The sequence below is a fragment of the Chroicocephalus ridibundus genome, chromosome 6 (assembly GCF_963924245.1).
Source record: "Chroicocephalus ridibundus chromosome 6, bChrRid1.1, whole genome shotgun sequence".
NCBI classification, from domain to species: domain Eukaryota; kingdom Metazoa; phylum Chordata; class Aves; order Charadriiformes; family Laridae; genus Chroicocephalus; species Chroicocephalus ridibundus.
In genome coordinates this window covers 62,065,167-62,087,962 of record NC_086289.1, presented here as the reverse complement: position 1 = coordinate 62,087,962, position 22,796 = coordinate 62,065,167, and the positions used below count along the sequence as shown (strand labels likewise).

General features: G+C 38.5%; 1 protein-coding gene across 11 annotated transcripts in view; it reads right to left on the bottom strand.

Annotated features, from left to right (window-relative positions):
- UGGT1 (UDP-glucose glycoprotein glucosyltransferase 1) overlaps positions 1 to 22,796 on the bottom strand; it is a 52,633-nt gene that overhangs the window by 16,984 nt on the left and 12,853 nt on the right. For 10 of the 11 annotated variants that reach the window (XR_010071514.1, XR_010071513.1, XR_010071512.1 and 7 more), the window contains 19 exons: positions 22,500 to 22,560; positions 19,292 to 19,383; positions 18,470 to 18,620; positions 18,082 to 18,201; positions 16,877 to 16,962; positions 16,291 to 16,426; positions 13,703 to 13,834; positions 11,789 to 11,953; positions 11,432 to 11,552; positions 10,460 to 10,558; positions 9,085 to 9,108; positions 8,456 to 8,550; positions 7,591 to 7,797; positions 6,814 to 6,945; positions 5,745 to 5,875; positions 3,226 to 3,321; positions 2,783 to 2,885; positions 2,212 to 2,291; positions 1,552 to 1,741 (listed from right to left, as the gene is read on the bottom strand). Coding sequence is in view for 7 of the 11 variants with exons in the window: in XM_063337886.1 (XP_063193956.1) it covers positions 1,552 to 1,741; positions 2,212 to 2,291; positions 2,783 to 2,885; positions 3,226 to 3,321; positions 5,745 to 5,875; positions 6,814 to 6,945; positions 7,591 to 7,797; positions 8,456 to 8,550; positions 9,085 to 9,108; positions 10,460 to 10,558; positions 11,432 to 11,552; positions 11,789 to 11,953; positions 13,703 to 13,834; positions 16,291 to 16,426; positions 16,877 to 16,962; positions 18,082 to 18,201; positions 18,470 to 18,620; positions 19,292 to 19,383; positions 22,500 to 22,560 (2,221 nt within the window). In the remaining 4 variants the exon portion in view is untranslated. The remainder of the gene's footprint in view (positions 1 to 1,551; positions 1,742 to 2,211; positions 2,292 to 2,782; positions 2,886 to 3,225; positions 3,322 to 5,744; positions 5,876 to 6,813; positions 6,946 to 7,590; positions 7,798 to 8,455; positions 8,551 to 9,084; positions 9,109 to 10,459; positions 10,559 to 11,431; positions 11,553 to 11,788; positions 11,954 to 13,702; positions 13,835 to 16,290; positions 16,427 to 16,876; positions 16,963 to 18,081; positions 18,202 to 18,469; positions 18,621 to 19,291; positions 19,384 to 22,499; positions 22,561 to 22,796) is intronic. The other variant, XM_063337888.1, reaches the window with a different exon arrangement.

Genomic DNA, 22,796 nt, shown 5'->3' with positions numbered 1-22,796 from the left:
TTATCATCCGAAATAAACATTTTGTTTTGCTCTGCTCTTACAGTGTGCTAGGCTACTGTCAGAAATACCAATTCCTTTTTTCTACACCAAACAAAAGTGCCAAGAAAAGAAAAGGAAAAAAAAACCTGAAACACAAATCAAAAAAACCCTTGGGTCCCTATCAGGCTAAATTCAGATGTAGCCTGAGGACACTACATAAGCAAAATACTAGTCTAATCTCCTAATCTCACAAAGCATCTTCTCTCATTGCACATCCAAAAGGACAGCTGAATCGCTCCAGCACCAACGGGCTGCATATTAGGAACTGGAACTGGTGCACCTGCAAAAGGACCTCAGCCTCCACAGCTGTCAGTCAGGCAGCTTTTGCATACGCTGGATTACACTTACAAAATTACTGGGTTTAATATATAGCTGCAGTTCTTCAAGGCCAACTAAACAATGGCTTATTTCAAGGGAAAAGACTATTTGACTGCCTCTTTTAACTTTTATTATTTAACATTGCACCCTGAAGTCCAAAATTTTCTACTTTGCATCACACATGGATTACCTAACTTGTAATATACGTGGTTTTAGTGCCTATCGTAACATGTTAGTGTAGTGCATTCTAACTGCTTACCAGCCTGCTCTTCTGGAAACTATCAAAGTTAACTGCTAACAGCAAGAGGTTAATAATTCGCACTGAATTATCTATCCATTAAAGATTAACGAGAGTCATCAACTTGTACATACAGCTACTCTTCTTTCATTTCTAATGTCCTTTTTCTACTCAACTCTAGAACCCTTGGATTTTTCTTTCCTCCTTACTGTATCCCTGTGTACGTGGGGCAGCACTGCCCAGACCAATATTCTAATACTCTAATTCAAGGCCTGTTCCAGCAGCAACCCTAAAACTACTGCAATTGAGTGGATTTCTGCTGCACTGGTTTTACTGTTTTACTGATGCTGCAGAGCCTTTTGTGGGCCACAGGAGTGTCTGCCACTAACAAAAGCTGTGGAAATGAACAGGTAGCTAAAATCAGCTTGGTGGCTTCTCAGAATAAGGCCAGTTTCAGAATCTGCTTACTGAAACAGGACTCGGATCTTACTTCAAAATTTCTAAAAAGAGGTTTAAAAAAAAATAACAATCTTATTTTTAGCTGTGACATTAGCTGTAGGGATCTCTAATCAGAAAGAATTTTTAATCCAATAACTGGAAAGATACTTAATGACCAATAAACAGTTTCTTTGTTTCTAGATCAGGACACTCTGAAATATTATATATACACACTCAAAGCATCTGCAGGCTCTGCTTCAAGCCTACAGTATTTTTCAACCTGTGGTTCAAGCATCCACGAGTAACTGAGAACTGCAATCTTGCTATCAGTGAGCTTAAATTTTCCTGCATCCCTCCTAGAAAACGTTTAGGGGTCTGCAAACGTAAAAGGTTTAATATCCACAGTTCTATGCTTATTAGCACCTTAAAATTCTACCTTTCTTTCCCATTACAAAAAGAAGTGCTGGAAAAACACCAACATTTAAATGCAGTAACAGGAACACACCAATTTCTCTTACCTCCTCTAAGTAAATATTATCGAGGTCGTACGGGGTTCTGACAGATTCCACCATCCAGCTCTCCGGAGTATTTAGGTTCAAAGTGAACAGTGGAGACTGGGGCATATCCAAAAATTTGGCAATTGGTCCTGGAGCAAAGTTATTGTCTGCTGTGAAAGAAATCTCCGGCTCCAAAACATAGCGATAAAAACTGAAATTTCAGAAAGAAAATGTTAGAACATATTTCTGCCAAACTTTGCAAATATTTGCACTCTCGCTGAACTTGCTGACAGCATCAGTTTTCCGAGACCTCCAACGCCTCCAAGGCTTTGTCCAAAGCAACGCAGGTTGTGTTGGCCTTGTAACAGGTCAGAATTTTCATCTTGAAGGATCAAACACAATGTGCAAGAATCACCCATTGAGATAAATAAGTTATTTAAATTTTATATAGAGAGATATAGATATAAAAAAAAAATATTAAAAGCACCCAACTTGTAAAACAGCAGAATTGCCTCACGCTATCCACAAATTCCCCGTGGGAAATCACGCTATTATTTAAAGGAGCTCAAATCAGTTATTGAGACTGCCTATAGGACATTTCACCATGTTTCTGTGCTTGCACATTCCCACAGGTTTGTCTTTTTCTCTCTCTCTTTTTATCCCTGGCATGGGATGGCTTACCTTTTCAGTGGCATGTCAGAAAGCTTGGACTGGCAGTTCATAAACACTCTTAGGTTCATGTTTATCAATTGGTTCAAAACCTAAAGTAATGAGAAAAAGACATCACAAAAAGCTAACTAGGAAAGCTGACCACTGTTTTTATAGACAAGTCCTCAAGGAGGCACATTACCTGCTCATTCTCAATCCTCCCTTCTCGTTATTTGCTTTACTACACCCACCTTCTAATCACTGGCTTTATAAAGAACAGTTACCTGCTCCCTCACACTGCAGGCTTTCTTTTTGGGATGCAGAGACTTTTTTTCCTCAAGAACAGAGCCACTGCAATCTAAATTGTTAAAATGGTGAAACTAAAAGCTATCTAGACAATATCTAAGCATTATTTTTATTTTGTTACTGTGTAGTGTAGCGTAATTAGTTTTTCCACTAATAAATGTATTGTGCAACTCAGATACACTACGAGAAAGCCATTGGTCACTGCCCAGTCAAGGAGGAAGACAAATATTCCAAAACTATAGAAGTGAGACAACTTTTTGAAATTGCCATAGAACGCACTACAACATCACATACATACCAAAAGTAACGGAGCAAGTCTTTGAGCATCTCTGGTCACAGGATCAACAATAGCCACAACATCAAAGTACGTCTCCCCCTCTTTTGGTCTCAGTTTAACTGCACTAAACAGAAGAAAAAACAATTTTAAAGTATCAAATGTATGGGTAAACACAGGAAAAACACTATCCATCTCCTTTTGAAGTCAAATTACTTTCTAAATGCTATGTGCCTTCTGAAACTAAATAGGGAAAAAAAATACGTATATACGTAAATGTGTACAGAGATAGGTAGATAAAATTAATTTCTGGAATCTCACTGTGCCCTGAAAACTGCTGGGGACTTACTTATTGCTACTTGGATTATTTTTTCAATATTTTTAAAAGTTAAATGCAACGTAAAACAATGGGAATGTTAAAAGATAAGGAAAAGCATATTGCTCAGCAAATGTCAGCGATCCTATACCTGTATCGCTCTTCAAAAAAGTGATATTCAATCCTTGACTCTCCCTTTGGTTGAGCAGAAAGAAGAGCATCCACTTTCATTACTAAGTCACTTGCACTGTAAAGAAAGAAAAATAAATATGCTTACAGATACAGAAAACGTGTGTAGTTATTTCATTTCTGCCAGTTAGTGGCAAGAGAAGACAGACTGAATTCAGATATACAAACTAACATTTTACTACCTCTCTACACAAGCTCTGAATTATTAAACATATATAAGGGTTAATCCACCATTAATTTCAACAGGTTGCAGCCTTGTTACTGAGGGTACCACAGGGTTTAGCTCTGTAACATACAGAGCAGCTGGTATTTTAGGGGTCAACCATGCTACAGGCACTACCTTCCTCAACTTCACCAACCTCTCTCAGACTTGTAAGCCATTCCGATCAAACCCTCGTTTCACAGCAGTATTCCCAATTTACATTGCAACTCTAAGAACTAGGAAGCAATCCTGTATATGGAGAAACTCTGGAGGGGAGGGGGGTCCTATCATTAAAAGGGAATGGCTTCTGACAGCTTCCTTTTTACTATTCCCATAAATTTTCGGTCTAGTATGTTAAGAATACATTTAAACTTGAAAACATAAAACCTCTTGAAAGTTCAGTGAACACTGAGTTGTACATCATAGCTTTGCCAAGAAGCAAAGGTCTGTCAGCTTTTCCTGAATTAAGTCTCATAGATTTATAGTGACAGCTGTTTAAATTGTTCATACCAGAACCACAAGCCTGCTGAAATCTGCCAAGTTCTACGCTGTTTCCGATGCAGCAGATAATTTCAAAAGCTTCTGAAAAACATTGTCAGCATTCAAACCAAGAAACCATTGCTCTGTCCCAAACTAGCCTGTGTTCAAACTACAGCTTCCTCCTCCACCCTATCACCCTTCTTTCTCTTTCGATTCCCAACACAGCAGTGGGTGCCAAAGTGTTTGGAACGCTGTTAAAACCTGTTCGCCTAGGAGTCGGAATCACACAAGATTTCTGCAAAAAGACCTCAAGTTTAGCTTACTTGACCAGCCTTCAACAGCCAAGCAGCATCATGGAAAAACGCAAGGCTGAATACGAGAGAAACGATCTCCTTAGCTATAAACTCCAACACACAAACACACACCTATGGACTTCAGTTCTTTCAAACCTGAAGATGACTTTCTTTTTATTAGCTCACCTCTATGCTTTTTGCAGTAATTGTCAAGAACTATGATTTTCATTTTCTTACGTCTACCTCTTTTCCTATTGTTTCTCTTTAAGTAGTTAAAAGCAATTTACAAGATTCCATAGTACTGACAGTGAAATACATTATTAAAATAATTTTATATTGATAACCCAGGCAGCACTTAACTGAACTGCAAACGGATTCAGAAAGCATATTCCAGTGTCTCATTTTCTTCCCTTCTTTCTGCTTTTAAATCAATACCAGAGTAGTCCCACATGTGAGTTATGAAACCCTAACATATTGGAGGTAAGTGGCTTAGAACAGCATGTCAGTTAAGATTTAGCTGGGAGAAAAACCCACAAGAAGTCTGAATGCCTTAATATTAATGAAAATTTAGGCTTCTCTTCCATTTACAGGAGCAGAAAGGGAATCCAGCGCAGAAAGCATGTTCAAGAATAAATGTAATAATGTGCAGCAATTTATACCACTTTGTAATGCATCCCACAGCAGCAAACAACCCTTCTCTGCATACAGACACCTTTGATGTTGGTAAAACTGTCACCACCCACAGTCAAGTAAGCCTTGCATGAAACTTCATCCAGCTGAACACAGCAAAGAATTAAGCCAGCCCCTGTAGAATCCATCACCACCCTCATTCTTTATTTTTTAAATCCACCTGTATCCCCACCCAGACAATCCAAGATGCCACTTCCTGAACCCCTCAGATAACCAAGCCAGCTGTTCTGCCCATGCTGCTGTGCTCCAGACAATATCTCTGCAAGTACCAATACATTTACCATTTCATGTTCACGTGAACAGCTCTATAGTAAATTCCTACAGACTTGGGCACTCTCACAGTTTCTGGCTGCTTGTCAGTGAGGTTTCAGCCAACACAATTCCTCCAACTTCCGTTGGAGGTAACGGACCAACCATGGCAGGCTGCGACTAGACACGGATAACAAATCGAGAAGGATGAACTCTGAGTACAGTACCATAGTAGGGGTTGCCAGTACTCTCAGAACTGCCTCCTGAGTCTGGGGGATACCGTTACAGCTCCATTCCTCCAAGAGATTTTGTACTACAAAAAAAAGTCACTAAAGAACTTTAAACCCAATAAAGGTAATTTGCATCTTTTTTCTTTCCCACTTGCCCCTCTGAACATCTGAGCTTTGACCACACAAACTCATACACATTTGTTCATAGCACCTATTCTGGCTATTTGGATCTTCACTAGGATTATTAATCATACTAATACTTGATAAAGCTTTCTCCCAGCTGCTCACACTATCAGAGTACCACCACTTTTTCGTAAGCCTCTTCACGTTTACTTACAGATCTTCTTCGAACCCCAGCTGATGAATCTGAGATTTGATTTTCTGTCCGGATGTCTTTAGTATGATATTCTCAAGGAGATGAAAATCATCCTGATTGAACATCTCACCATCCTCTAATGGGCCAATAATCTACAAAAAAGCAGGATCAGCATCATTAGGTAAAGGCTACACTGAAACAAAATTCAAAGATGTATTAAATAAATACTCCAGCCCAGTGTCAGTGCGTATCAACTGTTTAGGCTGGTATTAATGTCAGTGGCAGCAGAGCTTAACAAATAAGTCTAGCTATTTAGAGCCAAGAGCCCCACACTAAGGAATAAAATGCCTGCTTAAAGTTTTCACTGAATGCTGGGTTTGCAAAAGCCGAGCATATTAAATTATACACGCAACACTACATCTTGAAGGGGCAATAGAATACCAGGCCAATTCCAGTAGTCCAGCAAGACTCTAGCAAGTCTCACTCCTCCAGCTTTCAGAAGCCTAGAAGCTACACAGACAATTCTTGCTGTCTTGCTAATGAGAGAAAAGAATACCACAATTCATCACTTGCAAATTTAACCCATTAAAGTATACAGTAACCACTGGAACTTGTGGGATTTTTTCCTAACTAGGAAGCAGAGGACAAAAGAAAAAACTGAATGCTGTACACAGCTGGGTTTCATGACTTGCAGTGAAATATTATTGTAACATCATTTGCCTACTCTAAGTGGCTATCGGAAAAAGAGCTGGTGGAAGAGACCAAGGCACCTTGGTCACAGCCAGATACAGCAGCATTTTGCCCAATGAACTGAAGCAGCACAATCTTTGACATTTATCATCCCTTTCCACCCCTGGACTCAATTCACTGCAAACATGAAAGCAACTCAGGTATTGAGAGATCAGAATTTGTAGAAAACACCGGCACACAGTACAAAGAAAAGGTCATCTGGGTCTGAATAAATCCAACTGGAAGCGGTCCTAAAGACAGAAGGCTGAGACTCTAGTGTCTGATCCCCGGACTCTGCTGCTCAAGGTCTGCTTCTTTCCCACATGCGCCATATTTGTTACTGTCTGCTGCTTGATCTCACCCTTCCATTGCTGATCACAGCCCTCTGCCCCTTCTTCAGCTTTAGAATGTCTCTGCAATATACAGCATGGGACAGAATAAAATCCACCTTGGGAGACTCAAAGGCTTCTTTGAAAATATTGATATCCATACCCTGAAAGAAAAGAACACTTGCCATTGAAATGGGAAGAAAAGTACCCCTCTGCACACTTTTTTTAAATGCACCTTTTTTGTTTCCATTCAAGAGCACCTTTATTATCTTGCTAAAGTTTATCCCCAGGCCCCTTTTCTTTATGGTCTTAAGCCCTGTTCTTGCCTGTCACCTTCAAACATTACCCCAACTTCTGATGTGAAGGGCCACAGCCATAGTAATTGTTGCTAATTCGACCAGTTCTTCCATTCTTCTCTTCGTGATTCTTACCTAACTTTTTTAAACCTACTTTGAGAAACATAGTTGTAATTTTTTCCTCAGCTTTTTAAAAAGATTATAATTTTCTCTTAACCCCCCAAGAAACAACCGACTCACTTAAATAGATGCCTGAATCTGCATTCCTTTTGACTTTTCAAAGTTACATAGCTTTGATGTGTATCAGGATTTACTTTATTTTTAGATGGACTGTTACATTTAGGTAAGTTTACCTTTCAGAGCAAAAAAAATAACCAAACACCAAGAGCAAAACCAACAGTGTGACTCTCCACTGTTACTGCATCTTTTGCATATGAACATACTACACTAAAAAATTAATTACAAGAACAAGCGAAGTACCCTACCTTTGTAAATGCCAACAAACATGCTTACCCCAACAGCAAATTCTAAGATGTCGGCTCCCGCCTCTAGTGCCTTTGCAATTTCTTCTTTTGCCATTTTGGTGATGAAGTTCTTGGCATTATTTGACGTTTGTGTCTGTAGAGCTGCCCATATAGCTTTAGCGACACGTGTATTCTGGCTATTTGGATCTTCACTAGGATTATTAATCATACTAATTCGAACATTATTGCTGGACTTCTGTGTTTAACAAAACACACATTAGGAATATTTTAGATTTCAGGTGTGTTTTAAATAAGAATAAGCCTATTATAATAAACACTACAGCAAAATCTTTGTATTCCTTAACCAGAAAACCAGATTCCAAATTAGGTAAATAACAGCACAAGGTTATAAGGATGAACAAACTAATTTAACATCAAGTATTTAGTTTATGTACAGGCACCACCATGACAGGAATCTTCTAGATAATACTGTGCTACATAAGAGATGTAGGACCATGGCCACCACTCAGAGGTCTGGCAAAACAGTGATTTAGGAGTAAGCTATCTATTTTTATGCCTCAGTTATCTTCCCAGAACAGATGAGACAGAGCAGAGAGCAATGCTCGTGTTCATCTCCAAAACACAGACATCTTCAATTTAGAGCCACGGGCTTAAAAGAACATTTTTTCTTTATTGTAGTAGCATAATGCTAAGAAGGGATTCTGTCCTAAGTACAAGAAGGTCAGCAATATTACAGCCCTTACAAATAAGTTCAGGCCGGAAATTAGAAACCCCACAGGGAGAACCAATCTCCCCAGGTCATACAAAAGGCAGAAGCACCACCTGTGTTTTTCAAGCCTCCACCTACTGCTTTATTAGCACTGCTGACCCATTCAAATAAAAACATTACCTACCTGATGTTTAATTGCATCATACAACAACTGCCTCCCTGAAGGCTTATCAAAATCACCAACAATCCAAAAAGTAACTGGTCTAACAAAGGAATCATCTGCAATTAAAAAAAAAAAAAAGGTGGGAGAGATTTGAGGGTGAAGGCAGGGAAAGCTTCAGATTTTCCTCATTTGGAGAAAAAAAAACATGAGGCACATGCAAAGACTTCAAAAAAAGTAAAATTACATAGGAAAGCTATGGATGAAGCTAGGCTATGAAGTACGGCAAGACAAGAATAATAGTATTGGTATCATTAGATTCCATTTACTTCATTCAGAAAACCCACATGGAATAGCATGCATCACTCTTTCTAAGCTGGTTTGGGTTTTTTTTGCTACCTTTTTAACATAGAAATTTTAAAGGAACCTATAAATCACTTACAGATTCCAGCTAGGTTACACACATACCACTTCTTCATACTGAAGCTGTTAGTTCACAAAATCACTTTTGTATAGAGAGAAAAAAAGTGCTGCAGCAAACATGCATTTGAACAGCTTGCTTAATTTTCTGATGATTCTAAAGCCCATGTTATAAAGGAACCAGAAAATTCCCAGAACAACAACAACATATGAAATGCTAAAGCATGAGTTACCATAGATCTCCTTGGAAGACATTCCTGGTCAAAAAGCAGAAAGGAAAGGGGGAAAGGAGAGAGACATTAAAAATTTGACAGTAACCTCAATGTGCATCAAGAAGCTGCAGCACCGTACAGGGCATAACTGAATCACTAAAGTTCAAGTCCAACAAGCAACAAGACTGTGCTAATTTCATTAGAATGAATAAGCTTTGGCTTTTTCTTCCCCTCAAATAGATTGATGCTTTATTTTGATGCCGCAACACTAATACATATTACCAAGCATCAATTTGAAGACTGTTTGCAAAATTGCCATATCATTATGATTTATACGTTAAATGTTTCTGTTATCTTCCCTCTTTAAAAAAATAGCATGACAGTGCTATTTCAGCACTGTTGCTGAGCCAGCAATACATGTAACTTCCCTATTATTTTAGAAAATAAATGTGCTACAGCATTACTGTAACAAGATACCAGTTATTAAATATCTTAAGTGACAGAAGAGGCAGTGACCCAAAACCGTCAAGCCATGGGATTGCAAATGAATGCATACTTTCAAAGGAGCATGCGGAGGTGTAGGTTCAATTAATACTCAACAAAGGGAAAACAAGAACCTTGTTCTAATCTAAGCGACTGAACGTGAACCAAGGGCAAATGCGAGACAGCAGGAGCAATGGGAACATTTAAGGCAGTGCATGCAGGTGGCAGTGGCTGGAGACAGTGCTGGGGAAACTCGTGAGAGTCTAGTAAAGATGACAGACAGGAACAAGAGGAATCAGTTCAAATGACAGCAGCTTCTTTGTGATACCTAACTGAAATGAATACAGAAAAAGGCCTGATCAAGCTCTGTATCATGTCTGTGCACACGTTTCTTACATTGAGAAGTACAGCCGAGTTTTAACACTAACAGGAGACTTTATGTATAACTGTAATAAAACAATACTACCATTGAAAGAGCAGTACATGCACTGGAGCGATAAAAACAACACAGACCAAGGTGTTGTCCTATATAATGGGCAATAACAATTTTCTTCTGAATCCATGTAACTTTTAGTAATTTTGAATTATGAGACAGAGCCCTTTTGTATTTTTTTAGTTAGTGTCACTGCAGGATCCGAGCGTACACCAGTGCACTTCTGTGGGCCATTTGCAAGACAGCAAGAGCACGTTGGGTGGGACTTCATTATTCACTGAAGGCTGGGCTTAAAGAGGGGAACACTCTTGTTCCACATACATGTCATGTCTTATTAAAAAAAAAACTTTCTTTTTCAGACTTAGATTGCGTCGTTATCCACAGGCCTGAAAAAGGCTCAAGGCATGTGTTGAGTACTGCGTATACACTTGGAAACGCACATAGATTAGATTTGGGTTCATAATCCACCACAGATGTTACCTTTCTTTGTTAAGTAGGTCATGCTATTTGCGACAGCAGCTGTCTTATCTCTGGAATCCAGCGTGGTAAATCGAGCAAAATCATCCACGTAAAAGTTATCTGGGGAAGAGAAAAAGGATTAGATGCCAAAACAACTATTTCATGTGAAATGAAAGAAAAATCACTACTATTACCCAACATTAAGAATACATCTTATTTTGTTCCTCGTCACACTCCTTTTTATGTCTCATTTCCACTGTTAATATATAAACTGAGGAATATGTTTTTGTTGTCTCCTAAGTTACATTTCTGTTTCAGAAGCTACATTTATAACTACATTGCGTATTTGATAGGCAGAAGTCAGTTGAAAGAACTGTTCAAGTCTCACTTAGTTGAAGTTAATATATGTAAATAACACACATTTAAAAATCCACTGTGTTGTTATTTTTCAAGCAACCCAAAAAAGGTTGTTGTACAAGTTGTACAAGTGTTTTTGCAATACTGTCATTATACTGCAGAGTCACTGCATTGGGTGGTTAATACATCTAGCCCTGAAACGTTCTGCTGAATATTAAGGAAGTTGACAGCCAATCTCTACTCAAAAGAAGGTTAGAAATAAGATTGTTCTTGGCTTTTGCTAGCATTGCTAATTTCTCGACTTCACGAGTCATGTTCCCCTGAAGGTTTGTATAAAATCAAAACCAAATCCCGTTTTCAAAATCTGTAGACGTTAATGTTGTTATTGTACATAACATCTCCACCAGCACCAGGGCTAGAACATCACGTGGGGGGCTCTTAAAACTTTGCCACTAGAGCTTTCCATTGCGACAGCAAAAGTCCTTGACTCAGATACTTCAGGTTTAATACAACTAATAGCATCCCTTACTCATTCCTGTCAGATCTAGGTACTCTCTGTCAGACGTTAAGATTCTTGAGTTAATTCTTGGAACAACATTAAACTTCAGGTTTAATACAACTAATAGCATCCCTTACTCATTCCTGTCAGATCTAGGTACTCTCTGTCAGACGTTAAGATTCTTGAGTTAATTCTTGGAACAACATTAGGCTGGTTCATGATATACTCAACCACGTCTTGGTCATTAGATAATTCACCCTGAACGAAAGAAGAAAGAAGCAATGTTCGTTATTTTACACGTATATTTGCCTTAGATAACTTAAAAAAAAAAAAAAAACCACCAACCAACCAAAACCCAACACACCAACAACAACAACAAAAAAACAACCCAAAAGGTGATACAAGTTAAGTTGTTTTGTGTATCACAGGGACTTTTGAGCCAGTTTTTCCAAATCATGTTTCTCTCTAGAGTCACAGCTGAACTCAGCACCTACCAGGTACACAGCTCGCTGGAAGATGCTTGTGGTTTCCAGGATTTTGTGCATTGTCACAGTTTCTAGGTCATCAGGATCCAGCTGATCTTTTTGAAAAGGCATTCCGTTGAACAGCACAACAGGGAGAGGACCTACACCCATTTGCTCATAGTAACCTCTCGCTGCCTAAATCCAGGGAAAGAAGTAGCTTTACCATGAGGGTTCATAACACGAGGGTTTCCATGCAATACCCACACAAGTCTAGTCTAAACACACTAAAATGTCTTTCCAGCTTTTATACGATACAGAGAATAATAATTTTATGCAGTGCATAACACATTTTCTGTATCTTGCATGCACAAGACATCCTTGTCTTTCAGAGTCTCAAAGCAAAAAGAGTTACTTCATAATGCAGAAGTGCAAAATATTCCATTAAGTTCATACTATAGATAAATTAATTCCAGTGAGCACTTTCTGGTAATAGCAAAAAAAAAAAAAAAATGCACAACATGAGATCTGACCTTACATATGGAAGCAAAGGCAATGCAAGTGATAGTTGTAACTTAAGATAGGGTAGAGGGTTTTTTTAATTATTTTTTCAGAACATTTATTTAACTTGTGAAAAAACATTTACTTGTGGGGGAGGGGGTTACTACATCAGCACAAATTTCCCCATTTCATGTAATCACTGCAAAATGCACTATAATTACTGATACCCTGTTATGGACAGAAGTTAATCAGGTTCTACTGTTAAGAGGTTCTTGTTGAGGGCTTTTCAAGACACAATTATCAGAAAGCTCGGATCACAGGAAAGAGTTGCCCAGCGTTGTTTCAACTTGTGTCCTTTATATGGAGATCAGCTCTTTCTAAAGGCTTCCCTTCCTTATCCGAAGGCTTTGCAACGTTTTAAGACACAGTTGCGCTGAATGGTGTCAGGTACACCAGCTGTAGCAAGGCCTTCAGAATGGCCTCTCAAGTCTTCTGGAGGAGACCACTGTGCACGTGTTAGGACTTTCGGCGCTGGGGGGGATGTGTGAGTGCACACGCTTTTGTTTTGTTTGGGTTTGATTTGGCGCCTGGTATGTAAACTGCAAAGGCCTCTCCTGTCGTACAAAAATGTCTGTCTGTCTGTTATCAGTTTTGGTTTCCTAAAAATGCTTTTCCCTTCACTTTCCTACATTAGAAGATGGAAAGCATGTGTGTACAAGCCTATTTACATAACCCTAACTGCATTCCTTACATTTGCAGATGTAGGCAGTATCATCTGTGTCACAGAGCTATTGCAGACAGTATTTTCGTTCTTTCTTTTAGAATATTCAACAAAAATATAAACATCTCCCTGTGGAACCTCAAATAAAATCTGCTTCATCTCACATATAGGAGATCCAATAGTGATTTGCTCTCACGATTTTCTCCATAGAGAAAAGCATCAACCCTAAAAATAACTTTAAGAAATCATTAAAGGAAGATTGTTGAATGCCTTGCTGTAAGAAAGACATTTTGAATTCATCATCATTACTTTATCCCACACAATATTCAAATACCAGTAAAGAAAATCCACACCAGTCCCTCACAGACATTAAACCACTTGGTTTTCTTATGAACCAGTCCATCAACTTGATTTTTTTCACGCAATTTTAAACCCTACTAAAGTCTGCATACCAGAATTAAAGCATGACTTATGAGTCACAATAGAGTTACCTTGTCTCTGGTACTATACATATAGATTTTTTAAAAATATATATTACAATATATTATGTGTATTACACGAAGCTTTGTGCTGAACAAATACTTACTAAAGTATTACTAAAAGTCACCCAGTAGCTACCTGGTTAGTAAGAGAATTGGATCAAGTAATTGTACTTAACTATATTTTCAAAACGGTGATGAAACAAAAAAGTGAAAAAAAACCGCCTCTATTTCATGAATTCTTACCTTTCTGTTTTGATCATAGGCAGAATCAATTCCCAGAATGCTGTTGACTTCCACATAAGGATACTGTTTCTCAAGAACACTAACCACGTGCTCCACTTTCAGCTGATCTCCTGTTTTTACTTTGTTATAGATCTGAAAGGGGGATACAAATACAAGTTTACAGCTGCAACTGTAAAGCTTCTGTCCTTACCAGGTAAGTTTAACAGTCACCTGTATTCCAGTAATTATAAGAAGGCATTAACAGACAGATTGCAAAACATATGTTCATATTTATTAGCTGCAATAAAGCTCCTACAGACCTGTCGCTCTTATAATTATCTTGCTTTACCTCGTAGTCATCCCAGTAACATTGGAAGGAGGTAAATATCATGTAGTTCTTCGCATCTTAGAAAATCAGAAAAGCTATCTGAGGGGGAAAAGTAGCACTGAGAGGAAAAAAGGCTGAAGTAAAGCATACCCAGTGAGCTACCCTTCCCTTCAGAACTCAAGACGTGCTTATAAAGAGTACAACAGACGCCGCACGTAAAGTAGGGAACCATTTCCCTCTTGAAGGAACAAGATTTTACTTTGACTTACAAATACATACCAAAAAAAAGAGAGAATAGAAGTCATTGTCTTCAAGTCCCCAGCAGTTTAATGTTACGGTATGCCTCAGCTTGTCGTTTTGTACGACAACGTCAAACCACAAGTGAAAATGTATTTACTAGCAACGTCCTGGTTTGAGGTAAAACAGAACCAATTTTCTGTTTTGTAATTTTACTTTTTAGCTGGGCCTCTTCTAACCAACTAAACTCTGAAATTAACAGCATGTTGTTCAGAAACTGTTCACTCTCTGAGTGATAATACCTCATTATACCAAGGAATGGTACACAGAGAGGCTCTTGCTTATACTTATTGCTATAACCACCAAGGTCATATAACTTCGTTATTTGCCCCATTAGAGGGTCAGAAGCGGAAAAGTACAGAGGGGTCACACCTGCAGGGAGGAGAGGACAGGACAGGTGACTCAAAACTGACCAACAGGGTATTCCATCCCATCTGCATCACGCTCTGTATAAAAGCTAAGGGATCAAAGGGTCAGCTCTCTTTTCTTCAATGGCCGACACCCGAGGACGACCCTGTCTGTTCATCGGCTTTTGATCCCAATCCGAACATTCCTGACTCCAGATCCAGAATCCTGCTCCTGTCCGTCACTGACTCCAGTCTGGGACTTTCCCTGGGCCTGCTGGCATTGCAATCGTCATCCTGGGAAGTGGATATGGTTTTGTATATAGCGTATACTTTTTCTTTCATTATTATTTATTAATATTTTCATTAAAGTAGTTAGTTCTTTTTCTAAACTCATAAATCTCCTTATCTCTTCCTCTCCTCTCTTTGGAGGGGGGGCGGGGGGGAGGGCCATCTATCATTCTGACTGGCCAATCCGCCCAAAACCACCACAGATTTATTGGTGCCCAACGTGGGGCATGACTGTGGCACTACCACAGTTCTGATAGATGGGCTGAATAGTTTGAATTCCAGCTTGCTCAGAGATAGAAACAGACAGCTCATATCATGTCGCTGTTAAACAGATTATTGTATCGTTTCTTTATAGGGATATCTTTAAAGTTAATCGATATGGCAATGCTTAGCTTGCCTTATGTGTTGTACTGCTTGCTTGCTCTTTGTGTCTATATGCAGTGGTTCAAACGTGCTATTTTGCTGCTGTGTTTAATTCTGACCCGGACTGTGACTGAATGGATAGCTTTACCTGCATACCTCAGGCATTACATAATGAGTTCTTTTACTAATTACACTAATTACACTTTGAATTTTACCATGAGAACGTTTACTTTGCCCGTTACTGCTCATGCCAAATTGTCACTGTCAGAGCCAGGAGAGGGATCTCCTTTGGATAGCATGAATGACAGTCGCTTTCTTAAAATCGTATTTTCCTGAATGGGTTGCAGGGTGGGGGGGTTCTTTAAATTTTGGTGCAGGAGTAGGTGTTGTACGGTATGCACTGACACTTCTCGAACTCCACCAGCACTGGTACAAGTTGCTCCAGTGACCAGAAGGAAAAAGAGGAGGTCAGTAAGTTCCTCTGTCCCTTGTGACAAAGACCAAGTAAAGCCAGATAGCAGGGGGGAGGACCCTTCTGATGAAAATCGAGGAAGGAGTTCTTCAAAAGACGATAAGAGAGAGGCTCCTGCGTCAGCCCAGGAGGAGGAATCAGATACAAAACCACAACAAGCACCTATATTATCCTTTGATGTGGCAAAAGTATGCAGCAGGAACTGTTCAAAACAAATTATCATATTGAAGGGATAAAGCAGTTTAGAACTCATTGGCGGAATGAGCAAAGAGGCAGTATCAGAAAAGTGTGCAAAGGTCTTCAGTGTCACATTTAAATCTAGTCTCACTTGGTGAAGCTAGGCCAGAAGCACTTTATAAAAAAACATGTAGTTGTGCAGTACTAGTGTTCAGAGATACTCTGATACTGAGCCAAAGAAATATTTCTTCCATTATCTACTTATTAGTACGTTAACATAATCTTGCCTACATGGAAAATACTAAAACATTAATTTCCATTTTAAACAAATACTTACAGACATGACAGTCTGGAAAGCATAGTTATTGTCCATTTCTTGTGCCACATAATTGTATGCCCTAAGGAGGGCAACACCAGCATCCTGAAGTCCATCAACATCCTCCAGGTCATTAACCACAAAGACTAGTCCTATCCTAAAATCAAACAAATCCCCGGATCGTTAATCTATTATTCTAATAAATAATCATCTCTTCATACAACTGTCAGCTACGATCATCATCTTAGACAAAGGCTTTTTCTGGAATAGACTGTTAAGATTTGAGCAGCGTGAGCAGGAATCAAACTTAGGACATAAAATTTCTAATGGTGAGTCCATCAGAATCTTGCTTTTCATCTCGCTCAAGTACCCAAAGTACTTGCTTTTAAGTTTCTTTTGGACTGTTTAAGAAACTGATCCCTGTTTTGCTAGTAGCAAAAGTTACATTAAAAAAATTTCAAATAAGAAACAGTATTTAGTAAATGCCCTTCTAAACCACCAATACATGTAACATTTCTACAGTGTCCTAGCAATGAGAATTTTACAATTGCAAAAGCCACAAAAACAAAACTGATGTAAAAAAATCCCATTAAAACTTAGCAATTACCTCAGTGGGATGTGGTTACTGAAGAACATCTCTGCCACATTGAGTAATTCTGCTGTGGTCTCGTGAGTAGGATCTACTATCAGCACCTACATACAAATCGCAAGTGAAAAGTTTCTATTCCCTTAAGAAGTCAAGATCCAGGTTTTTGACTAGAGATAGCTTCATTCACACCTCAGTGCAGAATTATCATCGGTACTATTTTGTACCCTGCCAGGGGGATGAGGCCCACTGAATAACAGTTGCTTCTAAAGTCTTTAAGTCCACCATCTAAAATGCCCAGTCTAAACTACTCCTTTAACCAGAAGAGATCAGACTCCTTACATACTTTATATCTTTACCTCAGTATACCCTGGCATCTAGGACCTGCCTCAGCGGGTACACAAACCCATCCATTAAGACGTGCATGGGAGACAGGCATTTGTCAGTACCGAGGAACACGGCATTGCTCTGCTCAACCCCCTGGAGAGCAGATGCCGCTAAGACATTCTCAAAACAAGCCCAAACCTAGAACTGAATGCTATTCAGAATGAATTTACGGCCCTTTATTCCTGCCAAGCATTGTCTCTTCATTTAACAATTTCAATGTTAAAAGTACTTAACTCCAGAGAAAAAGATAACACATTAATGCTCCCACAGCTGGAGGTGGTTCAGGTCCCTATTTGCCACTAATCAGAGGAGTCCTTTTTCCTACAGGGCCACTCTGCCCCATGACAGGAGTTACAATACAGAATTTACAAACTCCTCATTAGATGTAACTTCAACTAGTTTACCTAGAGACTAAAAGGACACCCAGGATTAAGCTGAGGGCTGTTGATCATCTTTTGAAGTCTTGGTTCAAGAATGCTTTCTAACTGAAACAACTCAAGTTGGTCTTAGCCCTGTTAAGAAGAAACTAATTAACCAACTTCAGCTATTATCACAAAGTTGAAATGCACCAAATTCTCACTCATCAGATGATACTTTTTTCCGCTAATGATGCAATTTTTGGTATCTAATAGATGCCAGAGAATCACGCTCAGTAATCTCTGAATTTCAGCCATAACTTACTGGTAGAGGTAGAACAAAACCTTTTAGAAAAGCATTGTATCTCAAGATACGTAAGTGACAGGGCATCCAGCATATATGTAGGTAAGTTGAAAAAGCTGATGTCCCTGCTGTTGAAAAAACAAAATGCACGTTTCATACCCAGTCAGATTACTACTTACAAAATTATGGAAGTTTTTTCTAATTTGTCTGATCACGCCTGGAAACGTGGGACGCAGCAGTTCTTGCACATTGGAAGGCCAGGAATTATACCGACTGTCAACTTCAAGATTATTGATCCACTAAGAAAAAAATAAAGGCATTTAAGTGGTTGACAGTCCTCCTGCTTGAGTCTGAGACTAAAATATTTTAAAATCAGACAGTATATTGAATACTGTATAAATAAAAAGTTAAGCTTTTTAAAAAGAGCTATTTATAACCTTACTTTCCTTTTTTTCTTCTCTGCAGTTTCAGAGCTGATCATGAGATAAGAACAAAAGTTCCCCTGACAGCTTAAGAATGCACTGCCCAATGTCAAATAAGGTATTTCTTATCTAAACCCCTACGCACTGAAATAGCAGGGCTTCTGATGTCCACAGCATAGTCAGAATCTGATGGCTGGATGTTCAACTTCAGAACGTTGTGCAAGGAAAGACCCTCAATTCCTAAGCTGTGCAAGCCTTCCATAACACGGGCTTCATTGCGCAGCACATCAATCAAGCTGGAAGACAAAAATATTGTTGAATTTTAAAGACACAGCAAATAACTTGCTCTTATCCTAAGAGTTAACAGATGAAAGGTATAAACAAGCCTGCTCTGTCCGTGCATTACTTCTTATTTCTAACACCTATTTCTAACTGTCCTGAGAAACTTGTGAAAACTTAAATCTATTCAATTACATTGCATTTCTAGGAAAAACTATATTAAATCAAGATAACTAACGCATGATATACACATGTCCTTTCAATTCCATGTTATTAAAATGAATCTTGACAAAGATATAGGGTGGTTTCAGATGAAAACTTTACCATGGTTTATCTTTTGAGAATCAGACTACTATTTCAGAATAAAACCTGTATGTTGACAGTCTTGGAGACCACAACCTTGCGAGTCACAGCACAGATCAAAAGAATAGTACAAAGGTGACTTCCCATTCCAATCTTCAAGGGTATTCCAGTTTTTACATCGGCTTTTTTGTTAGAAACGCACGTGTTAGAAACGTAAGAGAAGGAACCATGATTTGCGTTTTCCAGCACTTAACAATTAAATGGAGTCTAGATTCAGACTTTGCGAAGAAGGTTCAAAACTGTCTAAATGATTAGCACCCATGCACAAGCAGGATGTGAGTTCCTAAACAGAGTACAATTATTCTGAAAGATAAAACTTTCCTACCTAAATATGTCCTGAGTGTCTAAATCAATAAGCAATCCATTGATGAACAGGGCAGAATCTCCCGGTTGCAATCCTAATGTTCCTTTGAAATACTGAAAGAAAGTAGAAGGCCATTAGAAGAACGCTTGGCACGGAAAAAAAATACTAGAGAGTTTAATATGTCAAATTAGAGACTTTTATCTCCCTTGTTGCATTACAAATTGCATTACATTACTTCTCAACTACAGTCCCTGCTGACTTTGTGCGCACATCCATACCAGACGAAAAACCAACTGAAGCTATTTAGTGCACAGATACACAAATGGGACGTCTGTTTATTTCTGCATGATTCAGTAGTGCATTGGAAAGTCCCTGACTAGACTTTTTAAATATACTCAGATTAAATAACTAGAAATACTTGAGAGAAGTAATTTAATTTTTTTTTTAGCTGACAACCCACAAAGTAGATGAACAAATAGCATCCAGTTACTTGCCTCAGCTCTTTAAGACACAGTTTTGGGCACAACAGACTTAAACTGCTGGATATTGGGTGGCGCTCACTAGTGGAACAAACTACTGTATTGAAGGTACCAGTTACGCATCCTGACCTAGTGGATATGTCATCAATAAAAGCAGATGAGCTGCCATTGTAGTCTGATCTTCCCAAGATCAGGCAGCGCACAATCAGAAAAAGTCTTAACAATATTTTGGAATTTCTTCCAAGTACCTGTAAGCAGTACCCCATCTGAACGGATACCTGCCCCTGAATTGAGGCAGCAGCATGGAGAACAATTTTGAATCAGGAGAGGTGAATAAAACACAGTCCTCCTGAAGCAAATTTCCTAACTGTAGCATGAAAAATTCTGTTTAAAAACTGAAAAATTACATTGCCTTCTTCCAAAACCTCCTGTCTTGCAGTACCAGTTAACAAAATTCTATTAAGAGGCATGATGAACACTGAAGGAGAAACATAGTATTTGGGCATTTTAAAACACTAGTACCATGAAGAATGTGAGCAAAGCAAACACAGGAATAGCAACGTACCATGTGAAGTGCCAAGAACAGGAAAGCAGTATCTAATCAGGAAGAATTTCTATCTTTCATTAAATAAAAAAGCTCCCAGAGAAGAGCTGAGTACATGCAGTGTTAAATTTTATCTTTTTGTGGATAATTACATAGTAAACTATAACTTACTAATAGCAGTAAACTTCACTATCATAATATCCACACAAACTGAGTCATGCAAAGAATAGCTTTAGGGCAGGGTTAGATCTAGCCAGGTCTGGATCTAGTAGCCTAGACATACTTTGAGTAAAAATGGACCCACAAAATCACAGGTTTAGTCTGATCTAACCCATAACAGAAAAGCCACTGGATAGCTTTAGCTTGCACTTACATTCTATACTTTGTCCCTTCCAGAACCACACCGGACGACAGTGTCAAACCGCACCCCTTCTTTTCTGATTTTATGGCTATTGAACAACAAGGGATTTCTCTTTCAGAACAGGGATCTCAGGGGACTTGTAAGTAGATGTCAGGTAACTTTGCATTTACTGCTAGACTAGCCAAACATTGTTAATAAAATTTAAACAAAGACATACGTATGCACTTAACATACTTTCTATTTCTCCTATTACTCCCAAGTGAGACTGAAATGTGGGAATTGATCAGGACAGACCATATAACAGAAGCTGTTGTTCAGCTTTGTTTTTATCACCATCTTACACTTCTAGTTTGCACTCTATTCTGACTGCACTATGAGGTGTATTTGAATTGTACAAAAGCCTGAACAAAAATCTCAACAAAATTCCCAAGTGACTATTGTTTTTTTCAGTGCTTTGCTAATGCCAAGTACACAACAGAGCTGCTGAAACGTTTTTCTGCAAACACCAGAACCTCCTCAGAGACCTCCAGGGGGTCCTCACAGCCTGGGGGGGACCGGGGTTATGGTTCTGTTTCAAAGCACACGCAGACTTACTTGGATAGCTGTTAAATTTTATTCCTTCACTAGTTCCGCTCTCAAAACACCAACATAAGAACCATTTCTTCCACATAGTATGAATCGTTCTGTGCCATGGCAGAAGGTTTTGAGTTCATTCTGTGACTTCCTTGTAAACACTGATGAATTTAGATATCTAAGTACCATCTCGAATTGGGTAGTGAGAACAAAATTTCTTCTGCATCCTTAAAACTGTGATAAGATGCTTAATATATTTGCTTTTCAAGCAATAGCTTTCTAACAAGCTATGTTCCATCGAGGTCAGACATATTTAAAATAATCTAAAAATATTATTTTGACTCTTAATAACTTCCACTAAATAGCACTCTCACTTTTAACATCTAGTTGCTTTTGAGAAGTTCATAATACAATCGAAACCTAAAGTCAGTCACTTGAAGTCAGCCTCTTTTTAACTATTACCCAGGACGAGCAGCACTATGACATTCAGACTTTACACACCTGCTTTACCACTCGAATAAGAACTCGGTCAGAGACTGAAAGAAGGCCAACCGGCCCGCACAGTCCTATGAGAAACATATTAACCACCTCTGTACAACTTTAGCTGGCAAGCCATCACTACAAACGTGTAACTCAGAAACCAAGACCGATGTGACAAAGACATCAAAATGTCTACCCCTTCATTTTTGACACAGTCCTGTCCCATAGATCAGATTAAGACAGTCTGCAGATTAGGAACACCTACGCTGTATGTTTTCTGTAAGTAAACATTTTCCACTAGGGTTAACAACACAGTACTTTCATGGTATTTAGAATTAATTTTATAAAGATAAATAAACACAGTCAAACAGATTCTGAGTTCAAATACGGAACAGAAGGTCCCTTTCATATACACTGACAAGTGCTTGCCAAATGACTACCAGAACACTTGACTGCTGGCAACAGCCATTGTAAGGGCAGCTCTGTGAAATCCCTATTATCATCATTCCCAAACACTCAAAGAATTTCTCAGCACTGTTTTCATATTTGAGCAAACAAGCTAAATTATGTTCCATATATAATAATTACATATATATAAAATATATAATCCATGTTTGAAAATCCACCACTTCTTTACTTCCTAAATGCATAAGACAAAGTTGTATGTGAAAACACTGGGTCATTATTTTGAGCAAAACGTAAACTTTTTAATAGAATAATTTTTTTTCAAAGCTTGAATTTATATTTAAAACAGAAGTGCAAAAGCACTACATTACTTTATAGAAGCATTACCTTTTGGTTCTCTTCAATTTCTGCTCTGAGTTCCGAAGAAACAACTGTTTTTGTTATGGCTCTACAGAAATAAAAACATCATGTTGTGAATCATCTCTCTCTTATCTAACGGATAGATTAGATAGCTTCTTATCCTACTGTTTTACCTTACATATAAATGTGTTTAGTCTCCTAGTGCTGCAATCGCTTTGTGGTACCATTAAACAATATTTTTCTTATACTACGTAATTCAACAGAACATAAAAATGTTAACCACAAGCCAACCCTCAGTGTCTAATTTCATGTTAACTGTAATAA